The sequence below is a fragment of the Callithrix jacchus genome, chromosome 5 (assembly GCF_049354715.1).
Source record: "Callithrix jacchus isolate 240 chromosome 5, calJac240_pri, whole genome shotgun sequence".
Classification (NCBI taxonomy): domain Eukaryota; kingdom Metazoa; phylum Chordata; class Mammalia; order Primates; family Cebidae; genus Callithrix; species Callithrix jacchus.
This window is the reverse complement of record NC_133506.1, coordinates 45,434,919-45,457,988: the sequence shown is the minus strand read 5'-3', so window position 1 is coordinate 45,457,988 and position 23,070 is coordinate 45,434,919. Positions and strand designations below refer to the sequence as shown.

Sequence of the window (23,070 nt, the reverse complement as noted above, 5' to 3'; positions counted from 1 at the left end):
CACTGGCGATCTTTTTGCACTAAAAGTGGGCAGGAGTCGGCACTTGTGCATCAGACAGACGGCTCCTCAGATGTTCAGCTAAGCCTAAGCGGTTCCAAGCCTGAAGGCCCCTTCAGCTCATGTGAATTACCGACCCCTGGATTTTCCTTGTGGGGTACAAGAGCAGGAGTGGGGCAAGAGTTTGAAAACAAAGCCGCTTCCTTGTGAACTAATAATATATTTTAGCCATAACTGTTTGTGATGTCCACAATGCTAAGGGGTTCTTAGGCAGTGGGTCTTTCTGGGAGAAAGGTATTCAGCTCTTGAGCAAGTTTAAGTCTGGCTGAATCCTGAGGCCACTGTGAATTTGCTGATGTTCTTCCAACTCAGTTGAGTGATTTTAAGGTTTTCCAAATCTTATATGGCTCTTTTTTAATATATATATATATATATATATATATCTGGTAGATCATATGTAGTTATACAGTGTGTATATTAAGCTGAATTTCAACCAACTTTATTACTAAGACCAGCCTATCGGGGGCATTCATCTTTGATGTTCTTCCTTTTCCCATTTCAGAATCGGCAATGCCTGGCCCACTCCTGAGAGCTCTAGTTTTCTAGTTTTCCATTTCCAGATTGCGCCAGCATTACAGTCACTAACTCTTAACCAACCGTGATGCCACGTAACTTACCCAGCGGACAAAAGCAGGAATGACTAACGAGTCCTAGGAGGGAAAGTCCGGTGTACCTACCGTCACGGAGTACTGTGGTCACAGACTGGAATAGGAAATATGAAACCCTGCTCCCTGGTGTGGATCTTACTGTATGAGGTTGCCGTGATTGAGATAAATACATGCTAATTTAAAAATGCAGAGGTTTTGCATTTGATTTCTACCAAGAGTTGAAATGTTGAGAGATGATAAAAATAATGATAATAAAGTGTCTTCCATTGTTAAATGAAGTGTTTGGGGTTTTATGTCCCCTGTCCCCGCTGCTTTGAAGTTTGGTTACTTGGGAGTTCATTTTTCCTCAAGCTATGTTTACTTTTTTAATGATAGGACTCAAATTTTCTCTTTCATAAAATTGACAAACAGCATTTGAGTGCTAGATTGCAAGCCTGGCACTTTTTGCTTTTTAAGTTTTTTGTAAAAAAGTTTTGATTTTTGTTTTTTTTAATTTAAGACAGTCTCGCTCTGTTGCTTCCTAGTCTGGAGTGCAGTGGTGTGATCATGGCTCCCTGTAGCCTGGACCTCTTGGACTTGAGTGATCCTCCCACCTCAGCCTCCCAAGTAGCTACAGGCATGCACTACTATGCCTGACTAATTTTTTATTTTTTGTAGATGTGGAGTCTCACTGTATTACTCAGGCTGATCTCGATCTTCCCACTGGGTACTTTGTATCCTGAGAGTCTGTGGATGATCTTGCTCTCTAGAGCTCCTATAAAATAGGCACTGTTATGATCCCCGTCTGATAGATGGGGAAATTGAGGTGCACAGAGTTCAGATGTTTCCCAAGGAGGGGACCGCATCCTCCAGGGGAAATGCTTGTTAGTAGTGACTGAGAGGCATTAACTAACATTGGAGGATGTTTTTTAACAATTAATTCCATTTAAATTTTTTTCCTCCTCTCTAAAGGGGGGAGTCAGTTCAATGGTACCTTCTCTTTAACAGAGAAACCTGGCATCAGACACAGCCTGTGGCACCTTAGCCAGGTTTTCAGTTACCTTCTATCTAGGGCAGGCCTTATGACTTTCCCATTTATGACAGTGATAGATTTGTTTGTTGTTGTTATCTTTTTTTTTTTTTTGGAGACAGAGTATTGCACTGTCACCCAGGCTGGAGTGCAGTGGCGCTATCTCGGCTCACTGAAACCTCGACCTCCCAGCTTCAAGTGATTCTCCTGCCTCAGCCTCCTGAGTAGCTGGGATTATAGCCACCCGCCACCATGCCCAGCTAATTTTTTTGTATTTTTAGTAGATACGGGGTTTCACTATGTTGGCCAGGCTGATCTCGAATGCCTCACCTTATGACCCACCGACCTTGGCCTCCCAGAGTGCTGGGATTACAGGTAAAACAGCCACCACACCCAGCCAGGTTTGTTTTAAAAATCCATTTAAGGGTTGGCTAACATCTGTAATCCCAGCACTTTGGGAGGCAGAGGTGGGAGGATCACCTGAGGTCAGGAGGTTGATCAGTTTGGCCAACACAGTGATATGCTGTCTATACTAAAAATACAAATATAAGCTGGGTGTGGTGGTGGGCACCTGTAATCCCAGCTACTCGGGAGGCTGAGACAGGAGAATCACATGAACCTGGGAGATAGAGGGTACAGTGAGCCAAGATTGTGCCGTTGTACTCCGGCCTGGGTGACGAGTCAAACTCAATCTCAGAAAAAAAAAAAATCAATTTAAGGTGTTTTTTTTCTTAAATGAGGATTGACTTAAAAGCAAAATACATGGCAGAAACGTTCAGGCAGCACTAGCAGGCCTGTGCCCACCCGCTAACCACACTGCTGAGTGGGATCCCACCAGGCAGCTCAGCTGTCAGGGCAGACACTGAACAGGTTTCTCCATTTTATTCGCTGGCCAAACAAATACCCAGACCTCAGGCCAAGCCAGGCTCAGGTGCTGGATTGCTCTCAGCATAGGAAACAGAATTGCCACCCTGGCTGTCGTGGGTAGCGGCTTCCTGGAGATGCACACCTAGCCTGGGAGAGCTAAGGAAGCCAGACACTTGCTCCGAATCCAAAGGGGAGCAGTGACTTTGGAGCAGATTGCTTCATTTGTGCATGTAAATGACAAGCATATTTAAACCTCATCGGGCCCACCAGCTGGACAGCATTATCTCTGCTGACCAATCTGTGGCACCAAGGATGCCAGATTACCAATCTCAGGGATGAGAGCTGTGGTAGACACCAAGTTATACCCCAGTCTCCATCCCTTCCCCTGTGGTAGCAGATGCCCTGGTTTTCAAATCTGTGGCTACCTATACTAAAGACTGCATTCCCTAGCCGTTTCCTGCAGCCACATGTGGTCAGATGACTGTCTCGTTCCTGGATGGAGAGGTGGTTTGTGTGGCTTCTGGGCATGGCCTTTAAGGAAGGGAGCTTGCCCTTCCTACCACGCCCTTCTTCCTGGCTGGAATGACTGTGATGGCTGGAGATGGAGCAGTTCTATGAAGCTGAGGGGGCCAAGTGAGGAAAGGGTGGGCAGTGCCTACAGCAGCTGGCTCTGATGCTCTGGAAGCTTCCCTTGTGACCTGTGCCTGCCTCTAGGTCTGTTATATGAAAAATTATCTCACTTAAACCACTTTCCCCCCAATTTGCCTATTTTTAAAACCTTTCTGTTTACAAAAGACATGAAACCTAACCTGGACAACATGGTGAGACCCCATTTAAAAAAAAAAAAAATCAGCTGGGCATGGTGGCACCTGCCTTTGGTCCCCAGCTACTTGGGAGTCTGAGGTGGGAGGATCACTTGAGTCCAGAAGTTCAGGCTTCACTGAGCTGTGATTGTGCCACTACACTCCAGCCTGGGCAGCAGAGTGAGACCCTGTCTCAAAAAAAAAAAAAAAACTAGAATAATGAATCCCAGCTTCAGCAATTGGACAGTCACCAACTTGTGGCCAATCTGGTTTTGTCTCTACCCAGGCCATCCACTTCCCTGCTCCCGACCTCCTCTGAAGCAAATTCTAGACATTTATTTCATTCGTGAATTTTTCCGTTTGTGTTTCTAAAAGATGGCTTTTAAAACATGATGCCGGTTACGGACTGCATCTGTCCTCCACCCCTGCCCCCAGATCAGTATGTTGAAACCTAATCCCCATTGTGTGCTGGCATTAGGAGGGCACTTTGGGAGGTGATTAGGTCATGTGGGTGGGGCCTTCATGAATAGGATGGGTACCCTTACAGGAGGCTGAAGAGAATGGAGTTCTCCCAGCACAAGAAGACCTGGCGAGAAGATGACCATCTGTGAACCAGGAATTGGGCCCTTGCCAGATTGAATCTGCCAGAGCCTGAATTGTGGGCCTCTCAGCCTCCAGAACTGAGAAACAAATTTTTTTTTGTTGTATAAAAGCTACCCAGTCTATGGGATTTTGCAGCCTGAACAGGGTGAGACAGTATTAGCATCATATCTAACTTTTTCCTTGAGACATGTTTGTTGAGGAAACTGCATGATTCGTCCTTCAGAGTTTGTCAGAGCCTAAATGTTTATTTCAGCCTACTTGTTGTTTTAGCAGTGGGGGTAGTTGTTCTCTCTGCTTCCCCCCAATTCCTTACTGTTTATTTGCACATACTGTGCAAAAGTAGAAAAATAAACACTTCTTACAAGTATGATTCAAGGCTGCAGCTTCATAAGTGAGGGATGACAGGAAATCACTGAAGGCAGGGGTGAGCTTAGGGATGGGAGTAGGTCCAGCTTTTCAGACATGCAAATCTCCACTGGCAACACATTTCAGGTCCTATGTGAGGAGGAGGAAGCGGTTCAAGCAGAACTGCTGGACTAACAGGTGTTCTATTTTTAATGCTTTGAGGGGTCTCCATCCTGTTTCCATAGCAGCTGTACCCATTTTATTTTTTACTTAATCATATTATTGTAACCCTGAACTTAGTATTTTTTATTTTTTTGAAGTAGAGTCTGACTCCAATTACCCCGGCTAAAATGCAGTGGCATGATCTCGGCTCACCACAGCGTCAAACTCCCAGGCTCAGGTGATCCTCCCACCTTAGTCTCCCGAGTAGCTGGGACAACAGAGGCAGGCCACTAGGCCCAGCTAACTAACTTTTTTATATTTTTAGTAGAGAGGAGTTTCATCAGGTTGCACAGGCTGGTCTCAATCTCCTGGACTCAAGTGATCCACCTGCCTCGGCCTCCCAAAGTGCTGGGATTACAGGCATGAGCCATCGTGCCTGGCCAGCTGTACCATTTTTTCTATATTCCCAACAGTACAAGAATCCCCATTTCTCCACATCTTTGCTAACACTTGTTATTTTCTGGGGTTTGTTTTTATAGCAGCCTTCCTAATGGGGATAAGATGATATCTTGTGGTTTTCATTTCTATTCCTCTAATGATTAGTGATGTTGAGCATCTTTTCATATACGTTTTGGCCATTTATATATCTTCTTTGGAAAAATGTCTATTCAAGTCCTTGCTCACTTTTAATTTTTATTATTTTAAAAATAGAGACAGGGTCAAGTGCGGTGGCTCGTGACCGTAATTCAGTGTTCCTGGCAATTCAGTGTTCCTTGAAATCCTACATAAATTTTAAGACGGTTTTACTTTTCTATTTCTGTGAAAAATACCTTTTATAGGGATTGCATTGAATCTGTAGATCCACTTTGGGTAGTATGGATTTTTTTTTTTTTTTTTTTTTTTTTTTTTTTGAGACAGGGTCTTGCTCTATCACCCAGGCTAGTGTGCAGTGTTGTAATCATGGCTCATTGCTGCCTTCAACTCTGGGCTCAAGAGATCTTCCCACCTCAACCTCCCAAGTAATTGGCACCATAGGCATGTGCCACACATGGCTAATTTTTAAAGAATTTTTTTTGTAAAAACAGGGTCTCACCATGTTGCCTAGGCTGGTCTTGAACTCCTGGCCTCAAGTGATCCTCCTGCCTTGGCCTCCCAAAGTGCTGGGATTACAGGTGTGAGCCACCGTGCCTGGCCCTATTCGTGTCTTTCAAATTTCAGCAATGTTTTATAGTGTTCACTGTACAAGTCTTTCTTGCTGCTTGGTTAAATTTATTCCTGTTTAATTATTGATGCTATTATAAATGAGATTTCTTTCTTAACTTCCTTTTCTGATTGTTCACTGTTAATATATAGAAATGCAGCTGACTGGCTGGGCGCAGTGGCTCACACCTGTAATCCCAGCACTTTGGGAGGCTGAGGCAGGTGGGTCATGAGGTCAGGCGTGCAAGACCAGCCTGGCCAACATAGTGAAACCCTGTCTCTACTAAAATTACGAAAAATTAGCCCGGCGTGGTGGCGGGCACCTGTAATCCCAGCTACTCAGGAGGCTGGGGCAAGAGAATCGCTTGAACCTGGGAGGCGGAGGCTGCAGTGAGCAGAGATCATGCCACTGCTCTCTAGCCCGGGCAACAGTGCTACAGTGGTAGACTCCATCTCAAAAAAAAAGGAAAGAAATGCAGCTGAAGTTTGTGTGTTGACTTTGTTTCCTGCAACTTTGCTGAATTTATTTGAAGCTTTTTTCTTGGGGAATCTTTAAGGTTGTCTACATATAAGATGTCATCTGTGAGATAATTTTAACTTCTTCCTTTCCAACTGGGGTATCTTTCCTTTCTTCTTCTTGTCTAATTGCTCTAGCTAGAACTTCCAGTACTACACTGAGTTGAAGTGGTGAATGCAGGCATCCTGCCTTGTTCCTGATCTCAGAGGATAAGCTTCCAGTCATTCAACATTGACTATGATGTCAGCTGTGACCCTAAATGGCCTGTATTATGTTGAGGTAGTTTCCCTCTATTCTAGCTTGTTGAGTGTTTTTATCACGAGGGTGTTGAATGTGTGCATGTGGTGAATTGCATGGCAGCTGGCTCTTGAGGTTTGCTTGGATTTGGGTTTGATCTCTGTGATAAGAATACATGACGCATATTCTCTCATCAGGAGGCATATGATGGCGAGTTCTCTCCCTCTGGGGAATTAGCAGCTATTAAGGCTGTGACTTCCCACTTAGGTCCATTATTTCACTGGAAGTTACAAAATAGAGATATTCCAATTCAACGATTTCTTCTTTGTGTGGCAGCTGGAATACTTCTATAAAAAGAGACTTCCCTGTGATGCTGGTTATGTGAATCTACATCATCTAAAATCGCATAGAACTAAACACACACAAACGAGGCTGATACACGGATGAAACTGGAACCAGATTGTACCAAGGCGTTTCTTGGTTGTGAAACTATTCTATAGTAGTAAAAATGTTACCACTGGGGAATGGGGTGAAGGGTACATGGGACCTTTCTGTACTATCTTTTTGGCAACTTCTTATGAATCTGTGATTTTTTTTTCTTGAGACAGGGTCTCATTCTATCACCCAGGCTACAGGGCAGTGGCACAATCACAGATCACTTTAGCCTCAACCTCCTGGGCTTAGGTGATCCTCCTACCTCAGCCTTCTGAGTAACTGAGACCACAGGTGTCCATCAACTCACTGGATAGTTGTTGTTGTTGTTGTTGTTTTTAATTATGTGTAGAGACAGGGTCTCCCTATGTTGCCCAGGCTGGTCTCAAACTCCTGGGCTCAAGCAGTCTTCCTGCCTTGGCCTCCCAAAGTGCTGGGATTACAGGCATGAGCCACCACACCTGCCCTTACTCTTCTGGGTTTGTTTTTTTTTTTTACCCCAACCAAAAAAAAGAAAGAACAACTATTAAAACCATTTTTAGCTCTTGGGTAGTACAGACACAGGAGGCAGGTTGGATTTGGGCCACAGGCTGTAATTTGCTAGTCTTTGCCCCAGGGCTAGGAGGGGTATCGCTGGTGGAAGGGCCACAGGCCTCTCCACAGTGACTGCATCAGTTTGGACACTCGCCCATTTCCTTCAAGGCATTCCATCTAATGCACTGCTCCTCTAGTTCTGGGATCAAAGAACATGTGTGCTCCTTACTACTCAATAAATATTCTTTATGAGAAAAACAAAATGTATGCAAACGACAAGATTTTTAAAGTTACCTATAATCAGCCAGGCGCTCATGCCTGTAATCCCAGCACTTTGGGAGGCCAAGGTGGGTGGATCACTTGAGGTCAGGAGTTCAAGATCAGCCTCACCAACACAGTGAAACCCAGTCTCTACTAAAAATACAAAATTAGCCAGGCATGGTGGTGGGTGCCTATAGTCCCAGCTACTTGGGAGGCTGAGGCAGGAGAACCTCTTGAGGTGGAGGTTGCAGTGAGCCGAGATTGTGCCACTGCACTCGAGACTGTACAACAAAAGCAAAACTTCAGCTCAAAAAAAGTTCCCTATAATCCTTCCAGCGGAGAGAACCAAAGTCAAAACTCTGTGTCTATCCTTTCAGATGTTTTTCCTATATACACATACCACTAATTCACCCTATAGAGGCACATCTATTGATATGCTTCTGAACAACACACAAGCCTCTGTCTCTGCTCTGCTATCCTCAGCATCCTGGCAAAGTGATCCCTCCTGGTCTCAAAATGGCTGCAGCGGGTGCAGCATGACATCCTCATGTAATGGGAGGCAAAGGCCAGACAATGGGAAGAGAACATGTCCCTTCTTTGAGTGTCTTTTTGAGAGTAAGGAAACAGTTTTAGAAATTCCTCAAAATATTGCTTCAGGCCGGGCACATTGACTGACACCTGTAATCCCAGCAGTTTGGGAGGCCAAGGTAGGCAGATCACCGGAGGTTGGGAGTTCAAGACCAGCCTGACCAACAGGGTGAAACCCCATCTCTACTAAAGCCGGGCATGATGGTACATGCCTGTAATCCCAGCTACTTGGGAGGCTGAGGCAGGAGAATCACTTGAACCCAGGAAATGAAGATTGCAGTGGCAGCGAGCCAAGATCGCCCTACTGCACTCCAGCCTGGGTGACAGAACAAGAAAGAAACAAAAAAGAAAACACATTGCTTCATTCTCCTGCCAAATAAGGTCATAGACCCATTTCTCAGCCAATCTCAGACAAGTAGAGAGAATGACCAGGAACAGCCTGAGCTGAGAACCGGCTTTGTTTTCCCCTGAAACATGCAGTCACTCATTACATGAACCACATGGGTTCTCTCAGCAAAGACATCAGGGCAGAGGGAAAAAGTAGTGGTTGAAAGGAACCACCGGGTCTGACGTATTAGGGATTAATGGGTGTGTGCTGGAGTACCAGTATGTGTATTTTTATAAAAGGATATAGTAAAATTTCTACTTTCGTTTTTCATCATTTTGAAATCTCCAACAGCATTTAAGGAGAGGGTGAAATGTCTCTCTCTCTCTAAAGGTGGTAAAATGCCAGCCTGATAACATTCTCAACATGTTTCTACGTCCTTAGAATCCTGAATTGTTGCTATACTAACATTATTTATCTCACCATCCCCTACTCGTGGACAAAGAGGTTGTTCCCCATTTTTCCTCATTCAGATGTTGCCAGGATGACCATTCTCGGTGAGCAGTTTTTATTCACTTTCATGTTCATGTGAGTGGAACTGCTCAGCCATTTTTAGGCTTTGGAGAGCTGTCACCACAGTGGCCTCTGGAGAGTGTGAGCCAGCTGCCCTCCCACCAGCAGATAGGAGCGTATGGCTCATCTTCACCACAAGATGAACCAACTACATTTTTGTGGCCTTTTTTTTTTTTTGTAAGCGAAGACTTATTTTCTTCCCCATTTGCAGAGGTCCCTTCTGTCCCCAGCACTAAGCTGGTCCCAACTGATGCTAAAGACCCCCAGGTCTGCGAGGCAGCCTCCCCAGGCAGGGGGAGTGTGGCTGACACCTGCTCTCCTGAAGGTCCATATTCACAAAGAGGACCTCCATTTATGGGGCACTTACTGTCACCCAGGGCCTTGAAATGACTGTACTGGCCCCTGACCTCCACTGCCCTTCATGTCTCACATCTTCTCTGGCTAGAGGTACAGGGCTGTGTTGTCCCTTGCTTGGGGTGGGAAGGGGTTGCCTCCAGGAGTCAGTGGGGTCCCCCTCCAGGCCAGCTTCATTCCCCTAGCGCCCTGTGGAATAAATACAGGGCCCTCAACTTTGTGCATGAACCTCCAGCCTCCTGCCAGCTTTCTAGCCTCTAAGGAAAATATTTCTTGCCTCAATTGCTCCCCTCTACCCTGATAGCTTTTTCTAGGAGTTGAGAAGGTTGAAATACAAATGAAACATACCCTGTTCCCTCCATGCGAATGAGGTGCCCGCTCAGGACCACCCCTAACCTTTGCTGCCAGCACTCCATTCTGTTCCAGCTGACATTCTGCTCAGCACAGCACAGTTCCACCTCGCAGCCGCCCTCGCAGGCAGGTCTGGTCTGGAAAATTCTGCTTTCTGTTTGCCAGAGTCCTCATCACTCTCATTGTGCCTCCTTGACACCAAGGAATATACTTATACTCCCAAGGAATATAAGATTCTTATACTCCCAAATATGCTTTTACTCTGAAAGAATGTAAGATTCTTACACTCCAGAGGAATATAAGATCACCTCCATCTTGAGGACAATCCAGCCAAGTGTCAGCTGCCACTTGTCATCATCACACTTGCAGTTTTTCTTATGGTGGAGAAACATTTCTCTGAATCTGGGTTTCCACCAAAAGCAGGACAAAGGGAGCCCACTGTGGCCTGGGGAGTCTCCCCCGGGGTGAGATGAAGCACAGGCTGGGAAGGAACTGGGAAACTCAGCTTTGCCTCCTGGCCGGGCCGGGACAGCTTCTCCCTGGTTTCGTTTCACATCACATGCATGTTTGGTTTGTGCCTGTTACCGTCAGCAGTTTGGATGCCTTTCGAAGTGCATGGGGTATAGATGAACTCAGGCCCCTTCGTCCCCAACACGCCACCACCTCCAATCAGAGGATGTGGACAGCCCCACTCTAGTGGCAGGGCGGGTTCAGTGACAGAAGTTCCCCCTTTCACCAACAGGCAAAGGTCTGTGGGGGACTGGAGAGCAGGACAGCAGGCAGCCCTGCAGCCTGGGCCAACAGCCATCGAGCCCTGGGGAGGTAGGGCTCCTTGCACTGTGAGGAGAAGCTGAGCCTGGCTGGGGCTGAGCGGCACATGCTCCTCACTGAAGGCCAAAAGTAGGAACAGACACAGGCCAGCCTGACCCAAGTCCTGCTCCTAAGCACTGTATTTCCTGGTGACATGGCTGCCAGCAGCCCACAGGCTAGGTAGCTGCGTGCCACAGAGCCCAGTCTAGGAGGTGTGACCTGTGCATCTGCAAAGCCACCTGAACGTGAATACAGAGACTGGCTCCAATTCAGCAGCTACACTTTAATTCTAAATAACCATCCAGTGACATGGCTGTCTTCCATCTATTCCCGACTCCCTTAAAGAGTCCAATGAGATGGCGCAGGGGCTCCCACATGGCAGCCACAGGTCCCCCATCTCTCACCTGCCTTCTCCTTCCAATCCAAAGCCCCAGCAAGAAGAGCAGCACATCATTGCTCAGGAAACGGGGCCTAACAGGGGCCTCTCACAGGTCCCTTGGGGGAGAAAAATGAGTAAGCCTGGCCTTCATAATGCTTCTTAAAACAAAAACCCAGCACTCTTTTTACAAAGGAAATAATGAAAAAGAATGTAAGATTCACACCCATCTTGATGACAGTTTGAGCTGTGCAGATCCCTACTTGGAGAAACCGTCAAAGGCTCTGGTGTAAGCCTTCGCCCACCATCCAGACCATGCCCACTGTCCAGGTGGGAGTAGGGAGCCATCCCCATCCCGGCCCGAGGCTCTGGATCCGCAGGGCTGGCAGGGGACTTCTGACCACTGATGCACATCTTCCCATCCAACCACAGGCCCACTGCTCACCAGCACTTCGTGCTCACCCTGAAGCCAGTGAAGCCCCGCAGAGCAGCCAGAGAGACCCGCTCAAGGGCACCAGAGGCCATGGCAAGAAAATGGCTAGGGGAATGAGGATGGGATGGGGCAAGGGATGTTAGCCAGTCTTCCTCCTTGTTACATGCCTGGTAACAGCGAAGCCCCTCAATGTTTAACTATTGGAGAACCATTTGGGAAATGGCAGGAGCCTAAAGGGAAGGGGGCTGGCTCTGTACTCTCTTGAGGGCTTTACCTGTTAGATGGAGGGCCCGGGGCTCTAGAGACACCTTCCCGAGGACACTGCTTCGTGACTCCTCATTGGGACACTCAGGTGTGGTTTCCTACCTGCCCCCAGAAAGGGCAGCACACACTGGCACGAATTCGGCAGGGAATATGGGGACCGGAGGGGCACCTTTTCTCTTCTGCATGTGAAATCCTTGTCAGTGGCAGAGAATGTCCACTGAGCTTCTACCCCACACGGGAATCAGGCAGGAGTTCCAGCCCCGAGCCACCCCAGGCCACACCCGTACCCAAGCCTACCTGCTCCTCAGCAGAAGCGCCCTGGTCTCGGCCACCCTGCTGAGGACTCTCTGAGTATGTGGGCCCTGTGGGAACACAGACCCAAGACTTCATGAAGTCAAGCCTTGCTGACGGCACCTTTGCCAAGGGTTTTAAGAAGGATCCCCAGTCACCCATCTTTCAGCATTCCATGGTACACAAAGGAATCCTGTGGGCTAACCTGGGCAACTCTGGCCTCATGCCAGCCAGCCAGCCCGGACTGCCCAGCCCAGCCCACCAGCCCACTGTAAAAAGGAGTGGCTGGCTTGGGGTGGGGGTCGGGAGGGCTTCAGTTCTGCCCCTGGGCAGAGTGTCTGAGCTCCAGATGATGGAACTGAGCCACCCTCAGCCTGGCCCTGGCCCAGCCCCCGACAAACTTGATCTCAAGGACGTGGGAGAAGCCAGCCCCTTTCCCTATGAGACCTCACACACCAAGTCACAGGGGGTAGCTGTTCCAAGGGGTCATAATAACTACAGGCTGCAGAAAGCATGGAATTTATTCTAAGAACTAGTTCCACACAGCGGCACCTGTGGTGGAGGGGCTGCTGGCTAAAGGCCTGGCTTCCTCCAGCGCTCCCTGGCTCCAGCCTTCACTCCTCCTGAAGCATTCCTCCTACATGCCACAGTTCTCCTGTCTCATGGCCTAGACTCAGAAGAAAATAAATATACATGCAGGAAGATATAGTTAAGCTGCGTATTTTTATCTCTTCTACGCATTCACCACCCCAAATAGAATTATTGGGTGTGCTAAAGGTAGACAGCAGCAATTTGTTATTCTCAGGAAAAGACTTTTGAAAAAATCGACCAGAAAAGGACTTCCATGGCCTTTTGTTACAAAGGTGAGCCAAGATTGCTGAGGAACACGAGGTGCCCTCATCTCTTGGGGTCACTCTCCCAGGCTGCTGACCTCACCTGGCCAGCAGGGGGCAGAGGAGGCTCACAGGAGATGGAGGCAGGTGCTGATATCTCCTGGGAAAAGTCCCACCAGCCCCTCTACCCCGCTGCAAATCCTGGGGGCCCTCCACCAAGTCCCCACATGCTCTTCCACCAAAGCATCATTTTCAGGTCTCAGCTAAAAGTGTGAGGCCAGGTGTGCCATGGCTGGGGCATCAGACTGGAGATGAGAGGGCAGATGGAAATGGGATCTGACCTTTTCGTTGCTTTACCTGTTAATTTTAGATTTGGAAATAAAGAAATCCTGGCAAACAACTGAGTTTGCAAAGCAACTTACATCTGGGAGATCGGACCCTGAACTTCAGGGGAGAGTGAATTCTGGCAGGGGTGAGAGAACAATCTGGTCTCAGATCCCTAATCCCACTCACCCAGGGACAGGCAAAGGTCCCCACCCTCTGACCCCCTCTCTTCTCCACTAAAAGGAAATGGTAGAGACCTAAATTAAGCAAGGCAATGGCTCAAATTATGGGGTTAAAGTGAAGGACTAAAAAAGATCATATTTTAGGTCTATCAAGTACAAATTTACTTTTCATGCAAAGTAAACAGCGTGCTTCCTGCCTGGCTGGCCTGCTCTGACTTTGGGAATGAGGCGAAGTGGCAGGATCTGGCCTGGCCTCTCATTCCTGGCACAAGACCTGGAAGGTCCTGAGGTCAGTTCCTCCTGACACCCAGAGGCCACGCTGCCTGACACCGAAGAGATGGAGATGCACTTGCTCCAGGTGGCGTCCATGCAGGCCCATTGTGTCCCCAGAGAAGCAGGCATGCACATGATGAATTCAACCACCCCAGGGTACAAAGTTCCAAGGCTCCCTGCAACCCAGAACCACATACAGAAGTTGACAACAGCCCTTCGATGAGCTGAGCAGTTTGAGGCTTGTCAAAGGGGAGCTGAGGAGAGGATGCGAGTCAGTGACTCTGTTCCTAGACATGATTGGCAGCTCCTTACCGTGAGACGGCCGCCGGGGCCAGGACTCAGGGACAGGGCAGGGTGTGCGTGTGTGTGTGTTTGTGTGTGTGTGTGTGTGTGCCTGGAGCATCCTCATCCAACTCCAGGCTGCTGGGGCTCCAGGTCAGGGTGGGAGGGGGGAGCACTGGGTGCTGCTGCTCTGGCCCCTGCCCCAGTGCTTTGGGGACCCTAGCATGGGTGACAAATGGGATCCAACGTGGTAGGGAATTGGGAGAGGGGAAAGATGGAACCGTGATTAGCAGCAAAGGTGGCAGCGGTGAGCAGACACCACAGGGCCTCGGCACAGCGGTCTCCGATTAGACAAAAGAACAACCCAGTATGAGAATGGCAGGGAGGGAGATCAGATGGCAGGAGACCACTATGAGGTTCTCAGCACTTTGCTGTAAAAATGCATGAATTTAAACCTAATCAAGACAGCAGTTGCAGGTCAGCAGAAACCCTGTGCCTCTAGCTTTTCCCTCTAGAGGGCGCTTTGACCCCAAAAGATAAAAACCCAGGGTTGCAGCTTGCAGGGAGCTCTAAAGAAGATACCAGAAGGTACCAGTGTAAACATTCAGAACGTGCCCAGAGAAGGGCAGCAGTCGCCTGCCACCCAGGGAGACAGGCTGCGAGGTGCCAATCAGGTAAAGGAAAAAAGGTCACTCCGTTCCTGAGGGAGCCCAGGAAGTATCACAAAGGGGAGTGGGAGGTTTTCAACATTTCTGGGCCCTGCCACTTAGGTCAGAATTGCTGCTGCGGAGGCATCTTGATGACTCAGAGACAGGTGGCTGGCCCCTGACTCTGCCAGTCCGGCGGGGGCGGGATGAAGGCAGTGGCTGGGGACTGGCGCAACTGTAGATGGTACTCCTCCCGGCAGGGGACCACAGGGGTCCTCTGGGTGCACAGGCGGGCGGGCACCCTAGCTTCACAGATGACTGGGGCCTGGCCCAGTGCTCCCTCCCCTCTGTGGGCTGAAGAGCTACAGTGAGAGCAGAGGCTGGCTCAGGGAGGAGTGGGGAGATGACAGTTTCTCAAGAGGTCACCTGGCTCCAGATGTCTGGCAAGTTCCAGGTTAAGGTGACTCTGCAGCCGGTGCCTCACCCTGCCCTCTTATGTCCCGAAGGGGCTCCTGGATGCACACACCTCTGTGAGGCCCCTGCTGAGTGTCTGTGGGCAGCAAACGCCCATCCTGGGCCTGCCTGCCTGAAGCCTTGGCACCTGGCATTAGAGTAGCTCCTGCTCGTCGTCCTCAGAGCCGGAGGGGCCCTGGCGCACCTCCTCGTACCACTTGTTGGTTAGAGTTTTCATCTGGATGCGCCCGTGGTGCAGGTCCTGGGTCAAGAGACACAACCAAGCTGTCAATGGGTCAGGGGCAGGGCCGAGGAAGGGAGCGGGGGCAGCTGGGTGTCTTGTGTGGGGTGTCTGAGGAGGAGGTGGAAGGGCAGGGTGATGGCCACAGCAAGTTCAGTTTCAATTGAATGAACTGAATTGGGGTTGTTCTTTGTGGAGTGGAGATCACGGGAGGCCTCATTCAGAAAGGAGGTAGCATGGCGTGAGTGCAAAAACGTGGCCTCTGGAGTCAGACACACTTGGCTCTGTTCCAGGTTTTGCCTGTATTGGCTGTGACCTTGCGGGGTTACTGCACCCCATTAAGCCTCCATCTCCTCAGCTGTCAAGGAGACAGCCGCATCCACTGCACGGGATGCTGGAGAAGGAAGCAGTCGCAGTCACGGTCACCAGAGCTGCCTGGCTCCTGGAAGAGCGCACACACCGCCAGCTATCACGTCTACCCAAGAGTGGAAAACAGGACTGCTCAGAAACAGAGCGGGCAGCAGTGGGAAGAGCCCCACCCTGACCCAAGGCCTCCAACTACCAAGAGGCCAGAAGTGCCCTGAGGGACAGAACCAGAGCTTTGAGCCTGGGCCACCCTGGGCCACAGCCTGAGGCCCTGGTATGTTGGAAATTCCTCAGCTCCGATTCACTAGTTGGTCGATACCCTGAGTCTATCATCCAGGAAAACCAAACTGTGTTAACAAGTCTATTATTAACCTCGCACTAAATGTGGCAGTGAAGGGAAAACAGCAGATGCCAAGTTCCACAAGCACGCCCAGCCTCCAGACCAGGAGGCGGCAGCCTGGCAGGCCCACGTGAGCCTTCCTGCCTCCCCTCTCTTCCTCCACCCGACCCTGGGCCACTGCAGGTCCTAAAGGAGGCAGGCAAGGGACCCCAGAGAATGTAGTCTGGCCGGTGTCCCACCTCCTGTGTCAGCCTCCGAGTGAAGAAGGGGTTCAGGTACTTGGCGTCCAGCCACATGAAGCCTTTGAGGTCCTGCCGTCTGATGTAGTGGGCCTCATACTCCTCCTCTGTGAGCTCTGACAGGTGCTCTGACTCCACAGTGTTGCCCTGAGCGGGGAGGAAAGGCGGCCTGATGGCCATCAGCTGACACCATCAGGGGCATCTCCTGGAAGCCCCACCACCACCCAAGCTGCCAGTGTCCCCAGCCCTAACACCACTTGACCATCAGTGCAGGGTGATGGTGGGCAGCAGATGGCCTCCTTGAAGCCTGCAGGGAGGCAGGAAGGTTCATCAGGGCACAATGGATGCCTAGGACCCCAGCTAGGACAGCTTAATCAGAAGGACCAGGCCAGGCTGGGGCTTGGTTTTTAAGCTTTTAGGGGGACTCTCTTATGCAACCAGGACTGGAACTGCCGTTCTGGGCTTTTCATTACCAGCGAATTGCACAGGGAGACTCTTTTTGTCTCTTTGCCTGTGGCTCCAATAGCTAGGACTCCACTGTGGGTAGGCTTTTGCCAATCAAGCCAGGAGAGGAGAGGGGAGAGGGACACATCCTGTAAAAATTGGGAAGGGATGCAGAAAGGACCCCATGTGGAGGGGAGGGCCGGAGCTCGGGTCACTGTGGATGTCCAGCACTCCCCACAGGGAGGAAAAGCAGACAGGCTCTGGATGTAGTGCCCTGCGCTGCTGGAGGAGCCTCAGTGGGGTCATAGTGAAGTGTGCTCTGCAGCTTCACACTTGCAGTGTGCTATGCAAGTGGTGGGGGAGGGGGCAGGTGCAGGAAGGGGAGAGGATGGTGGGGGAGGGGAGGGCATTTAGATGCTGTGAACAGTGCTTGTCAAACACTGGTCTGCATCAGAATCTACCTGGGGTGAGGAGGGACTTGTGAAACCACAAAACAGTGGGCCCAGCGGAGTTACCTGCAGAGCAGCTAAGTCAGTAGGTCTAAGTGGGCTTGGGAATCTGCATATCTAACAAGTTCCCAGTGATGCTGCTGGTCAGTGTGGTGGTTAGGAGGGCAGGCTTGAGAGTTCGTGCCCGCAGCTGTGTGATCTGATTCTCTTGATGCCTTAGCATTCTCATCTGCAAAATGGGTATAATGAAAGCACCAGTTTCTGGCAAGCTATTGGGACAATCTGAGATAGTCGAAGGACAACACAAGCACTGACTGCCACAGAAAACATTCCAGAAACTCAGCAGTTCATCCTCAGAGGAGCTGTCCTGTTTCTGCTAGGACTGCTTCGCCAAGAATATTCACAGGATCAGATGCAGCAGCACCACCTGGTGACTTTTTAGAAATGCAAATTCTTAGCCTGGGCCACATGGTGAGACCCTATCTCTACTAAAAATAAAAAAAAAATTAGCTGGGTGGGGTTGCGCCTGCCTGGAGTCCCGGCTACTTCAGAGGCTGAAGTGGGAGGATCACTTGAGCCCAAGAGGTCAGGGCTGCAGTGAGCCAGGATCGCGTCACTGCACTTCAGCCTTCGCAACAGAGTGAGACCCTGTCTCAAAAATAAATAAATAAGAAGAAATAAGAAGAAACACAAATTCTTTCGGACCCCACGCGAGACCTAGGAGATGCTGGTGTGGGACCCAGCAGCCTGTGTGTACCAAGTCCCCCGCTGATTCTGATACCCAGAGAGGCCTGAGCTAGAGCTTTTGTGAAAAACAAGAAAGTTGGTAGATAGGAGATGGGGGCAAAGGGCCTCTTAGTGTGATGAAAGTTCGGAAGAGCCAGGCCTAATGGCCATCCAGAAACTCCTCTCAGCCACACTGCACTGGCTGAGGGGCCCAGCATGGAGACGGGAGGCCATGGTCCTGCCAGCCCTAACTCCAGTGCTGGCAGTGGACAGCCACTTGAGGACTCTTGGGCCTCTGATGACTGATTAAAGAGACTGAGGCCTATAATACGAGAACTAGAAAGAGAGAAACGGTCGTTGGTAGAGGATGCAGGAGGGTGGGCTGGAGCCCAGAGCAGCCTCTGCTTCGGTCAGAGGGCCTGGCTTCGCACAGGGGTCCTGAGGATCAAGACAGGGCGGAAGTAGCCTGGTGGCAGGGGCAGTGGCTTGCAGGGAGAAGAGGTGGGCAGGCCGCAGAGCTTCAGTTTTCCCTACAGCTGGGGCCTGGGGACCTCCAGCCCCACACCATGTCTGTCCCTGAGGGAGTGTACCCCTCGCAGGGCTCTCACAGGCACTGCAAGCCATCCTCCCCACCTCAGGCCCCCAACAGGTGGTTTTTAATAAATGCTGGAAAATGACAAGATTTTGAAACCTTCATACCTGGGTCCTGACAGGTGTCTCAGCTGCTAGCAGTGCAGAGGCACTGCTAGGAGAGTATGGCACAGGCCCAAACTCCTGCAGTGCCCCACGGAGCTTCAGAGAGGGAGCAGATGGGGTCTCCCACAGCCTCCCTGGCTGCAGCAGGTCATGGCCACCAGACACCCCCATCCCAAGAGCCATGCTTTAGAACTCAAGTTCTGTCACATCCTTCTCAGGGGTAACAACTGGTGTGTGTGCGTGTGCAGTATGTGCATCAAGTGTGTATGTGGAGGTGCTGGGTGTCCTCAAAGCAAGGCTCATCTCCCCACTTCCTGACAGTTGGGGCCACCAGCTGTGCAGCAGGCCAGCCCCCCGCCACACCCCAAAGGCGCGTGGTACTGACCATCTTCTCTGTCTTGCTGAGGTTGACGTCCTTCTTGTTCCTGCGGCGAGCCTTGGCGTCCTCAATGTCCATGAGGCGGATGAGAGGCATGGTGCTGCCACCCAGCAGCAGGATGGTGAAGAGCACGATGATAATGGTGGTGGTGCCAATGAGCTGCCGCTTCTCCATGGGCTCCAGGTCCAGGTGCAGGCTCAGGGCATAGGGGATGGCCCCCCGCAGGCCTGGGGGACAGCGAACAGAGTGAGAAGACACAGAGAGGAGGCAGCAGCTTCATGGGCTGGCTTTCCTGGAAATCCAGCCGGCCCAGCACTGCGACCAGCAACTATTCTAATGGCCCCACTGAAGAGCATGTGCTTGTTCTGTGAAGCTTTGAGGTGAAAAGCGCAATCCAAAGAGATGTGGGGACCACCAACTCACCCCCATGCCCCAGTGAGGTGCCCTGCCCCAGCTACAGAGCCCCACATGCAGATGCAGGAGGACTTATCAAGGCTGACGCACGCCCGTGTCTTGAAAACTGTAGGACAGCTGCTGTGGACCAAGCCCTTGGTGTGTGCGCCAAGCCTAGGCAGGTGCTCGGAGTGCAGAGCCTTGCTGGATCTTCACAGGAATCCTCAATGAGCAGTGCTACTCTCATCCATAACTCACAGATGAGGGACCGAGGCCAAGAGCAGCATGTCCCGCCTGGCGCCACTCAGCGAATCCCCACAACAGCACAGGATGCAATGTGTCCAGCACCCCTCGTATCTCGAGATGCTGCCCCTATGGAGGCCCCTGGTGGCACTGACAGGGCTCTGGGCTGCTTAGGTGGTAATGAGAGGCTGGCTGGTCCCCTGTGAGGCTACTAGGGCATGATAGAGGGGCATAGACTGAGCTGGGAAACAGTACTTTACTCTATAAGAAGCTTCCTGGCTTCCTTGGCACCGTACGGAGGAGACAGGCAGTCCTAGCCCTGACCCTGGAGAGCTCCCAGAGCAGCTGGAAGGAGACACAGCAAATGAAGGCTGTGAAATGGTACCCAGAAGAGATGGGCAGGGTTGGGGAGCACAGACAGGAAGGCAGGAAGCTTGCATCACGATGGGGCAGGACAGCCAGACTGCTGCAGGTAAGACCCAGATGGGGGAAGGCGGAACAGGAGCACAGAGCACAGAATGCAGAGACATGATAAGGACGAGGGACTCTCTCTCTACACCTGTCACAGGGGCCAGAGGATTCAGTGACACAGCACACGTAACGTGCTTTAACAGGGTGTGTACCCAGCAAGTGCTTAGTACCAGCCAACCAGGCCGCAAGGCAATTCAAAGTAGGATTTCTTGGGCAAAGGGGATGGCAAAGGTATAGGGATGGTAGCATCTCCATGGCATCCAAGCAGGCAGCTGGAAACAGGAGTGCGGATCCCAGAGGGAGGTCTGGGTTCTCGGGAACAGCTTTGGGACTAGATGGAAGTGAAGGCCAGTGGACAGGTGAGCACACTCAGTGAAGCGCAGAACACATGAACAGAATCAGGGCTGGGGCAGAGTCCCGAGGAAGCTGCTATGTGAGGGGTCGGTGAAGGGGGATGAGCCCGAGGAGACGCCAAAGAAGAGAAACCAGGAGCAAGGCCCGGAGGCCACAGAAGAGGGTGAAGTGGTCCTTGTCAGAAGGCAGGGGCGGTGGGAAGCAGGTGGGCTAGGATGGGGGCAGACCCCTCTGCCTCCCCTTCAGGTCTGGCTGTGGGAGGCTCCAATTGGCCACAAGGCCAATTCCAGCCCTGTGGACAGATGGTGAAGAAGTGGAGAAAATGAGCAAGGACAGCTCATTCACGGGGTCTGGCCATGGCGAAAGAGGCTGGGACGCAGCTGCTGGGGACGTGAGGAGGAACTCTGGTTACAAAGATCTGGTGTTTTGTGGGAAGGGGGAAAAACTGATTGCTTAGATGATGATGGAAAGGGCCAGTAGCAGAGGCTTGTTCAGTGCTCCTCACTGAGAATCCAGGAAAGCCTGGATGGAAAGCCAAGGAGAGAAAGCCCGGGAGAGAACAGGAGCCTACACACCTCACCTTTTCAAATATACTCCAGCCTTCCCCACAAAGCTCACTTATCCTCATGCCCCGTCCCAAATAGCTCACATCACTTCAAATAACCTCTGACACACTTATGCAACCACTTTACAAAGTAGTTTGTCTTATTGGCAAAAAGAGATTAGGAAAAAAATTCGTTTTTCTCACCATATATAAATGCATACATATATATTCACATATGTACATATATATGAAACACATACATTTTTAAACATGGCCTTTTAAAAGAAGAGAAATCTGAGACAAACTTACAGATATGCCTTTGGATAGAGAACATCATAAAGTGTGCAGCTATAACCCAACCCACACGGAAAACACTTTAATTATAATATTTAAGCAAGAAAGCATAAAGAACAGTATGTATTGCTCAAAAATAAATTTAAAGATGACTATGGATCCAGTTCTTTAGAAGCAAAGATTTATGAAATCACTTCCATCCTTTAAAAAGTGATTAAATAGCAACTGAAACATTCAAATTAAACTACCAGAACTTTGTGACTAAAAGGAAAAATATCCAAAACTAACATAAGGTATAAAACAGTTTCTACTTTCACCTTTTCAACCTTGAGTCCATCATTACTTGAGCCTAGGACACAGCCTAGAAAACCCACAGGGAGGCAGTGAACCATGCCCAGCTGTGCCCTGGACCGCACTGTCCTGTCCAGGAGAGAGTGGCAGAAATTCCGGCTCTGCCTCCAGTGGTCACCTGACCCTGGGCATGTCCTTTGGTTGCCCTCTTCCAACAAAGCCTCGCCCATTGCACAGCACCATGGTGAGGGGCGCCATCTGGGCTGCAGTGGGTGCCATTAAACAGGAGTGTTGATTACTTGTGGCTTAGGAGCAAATGCCTTTGCCAAGGGTGCTAGCAGAGAACTACGGCTCTCTCCACATGGGGAGTGCTTTTAACAGGTATTTCCCACCCTGTTTATTCAAGATTTGACTTACCACTAAACCACATGATGAACATCATCTTCGGTGTGATTTTATGATCCCGGAAGAAATTCAGGAGGTAGGAAAGAGGGAAAATGTTTACCGCTCTGCCAAACAGTACAAGAACCTGTCGACAGCAACAAATTAAGTCTTAGGTGAAAAATGTCTGGTTCTTGAAGCAGAAGCTTCTCGAAGCTGATGTAGACTGTGTAACACATCAAGTACAAATGCAGCATTCCCTTCAGCCATAAAAGACACGCGCAACACCATGCTTGTCAGAGACCCAGGATGGGCGTGCTGCTGGAGCTTCGGGTTCTATGCATCTAGGAAAGGATAAAGCTTGTACATTACCTTTCTCAGTAGTCAGAAAAGAGAGGACTGATGAGGTATCGGGAAGGGCTTCAGTAATGACAGCAGAACAAAACTGAATGCCAAGAGGCTGTACAGATGTATTCATGGATTAATTTAAGGGCAACCTGACTCCAAAGACACCCCCTTAGGAAAAGCCTGCACTGATCATTCCAACCCTAAGGGGACAGACAGGGTGTTTCTACCTCTCCCTCAGGGAAAGGAGGGGAACAATGAAGGACCTACCCACACATGGAAATGCAGAGGTAGGGTCTACAAGGAGGCCACATGCCCTGGCTTAGCCAGACAGCTACTTGCTGTGGCTTTTGGTTTCCTTCCATCCCCAAAGGCATGTTAGTCTTGGCAAAGTACAGCTTTATGTAAAGTTTACATCTCTTTTTTTTTAAAAAAAAAACAAAACAAGGTCTCGCTCTATCTCCCAGGCTAGAGTGCAGTGGTGAGATTGCGGCTCACTGCAGCTTCAACCGCCTGGGCTCAAATAATCCTCCCACCTTAACCTCCCAAGTAGCTAGAACTACAGACATGCACCACCATGCCTAATTTTTTTTTTCCCGGATCCCACCCTCTCTCCCCTATGCCTAATTTTTTTAAATTTTTAATTAAAGATGACATCTTGCTATGTTGCCCAGGCTAGTCTCAAACTCCTTGTCTCAGGCAATCCTCCTTCCTTGGCCTCCCAAAGTGCTAGGATTACAGGTGTGAGCCATTGCACCCAGCCTAAAGTTTAAATGTTATCTAAGTGGATTCTTAGGACTATGACTTTACTTTCATTTTTTTCCTCTTGGTTCTCACCAGAACTACTTGAAAATGATGATATAGACATATATTGTACATT

The 23,070-nt window shown here is 49.9% G+C and overlaps 1 protein-coding gene across 9 annotated transcripts in view; it reads right to left on the bottom strand.

The window, feature by feature from the left end:
• Window positions 1–12,503: 12,503 nt before the first annotated feature.
• SLC9A8 (solute carrier family 9 member A8) overlaps window positions 12,504–23,070 on the bottom strand; it is an 85,128-nt gene continuing 74,561 nt past the window's right edge. For 7 of the 9 annotated variants that reach the window (XM_035298909.3, XM_035298907.3, XM_002747663.8 and 4 more), the window contains 4 exons: window positions 21,882–21,993; window positions 18,881–19,101; window positions 16,181–16,327; window positions 13,478–15,256 (listed from right to left, as the gene is read on the bottom strand). In XM_035298909.3, the coding sequence (XP_035154800.1) occupies window positions 15,149–15,256; window positions 16,181–16,327; window positions 18,881–19,101; window positions 21,882–21,993 (588 nt within the window). In that variant the 3' untranslated portion in view covers window positions 13,478–15,148. Of the gene's footprint in view, window positions 12,668–13,477; window positions 15,257–16,180; window positions 16,328–17,139; window positions 17,303–18,880; window positions 19,102–21,881; window positions 21,994–23,070 lie in introns of those variants that run through there. The other 2 variants (XR_619879.6, XR_013535248.1) reach the window with 2 other exon arrangements.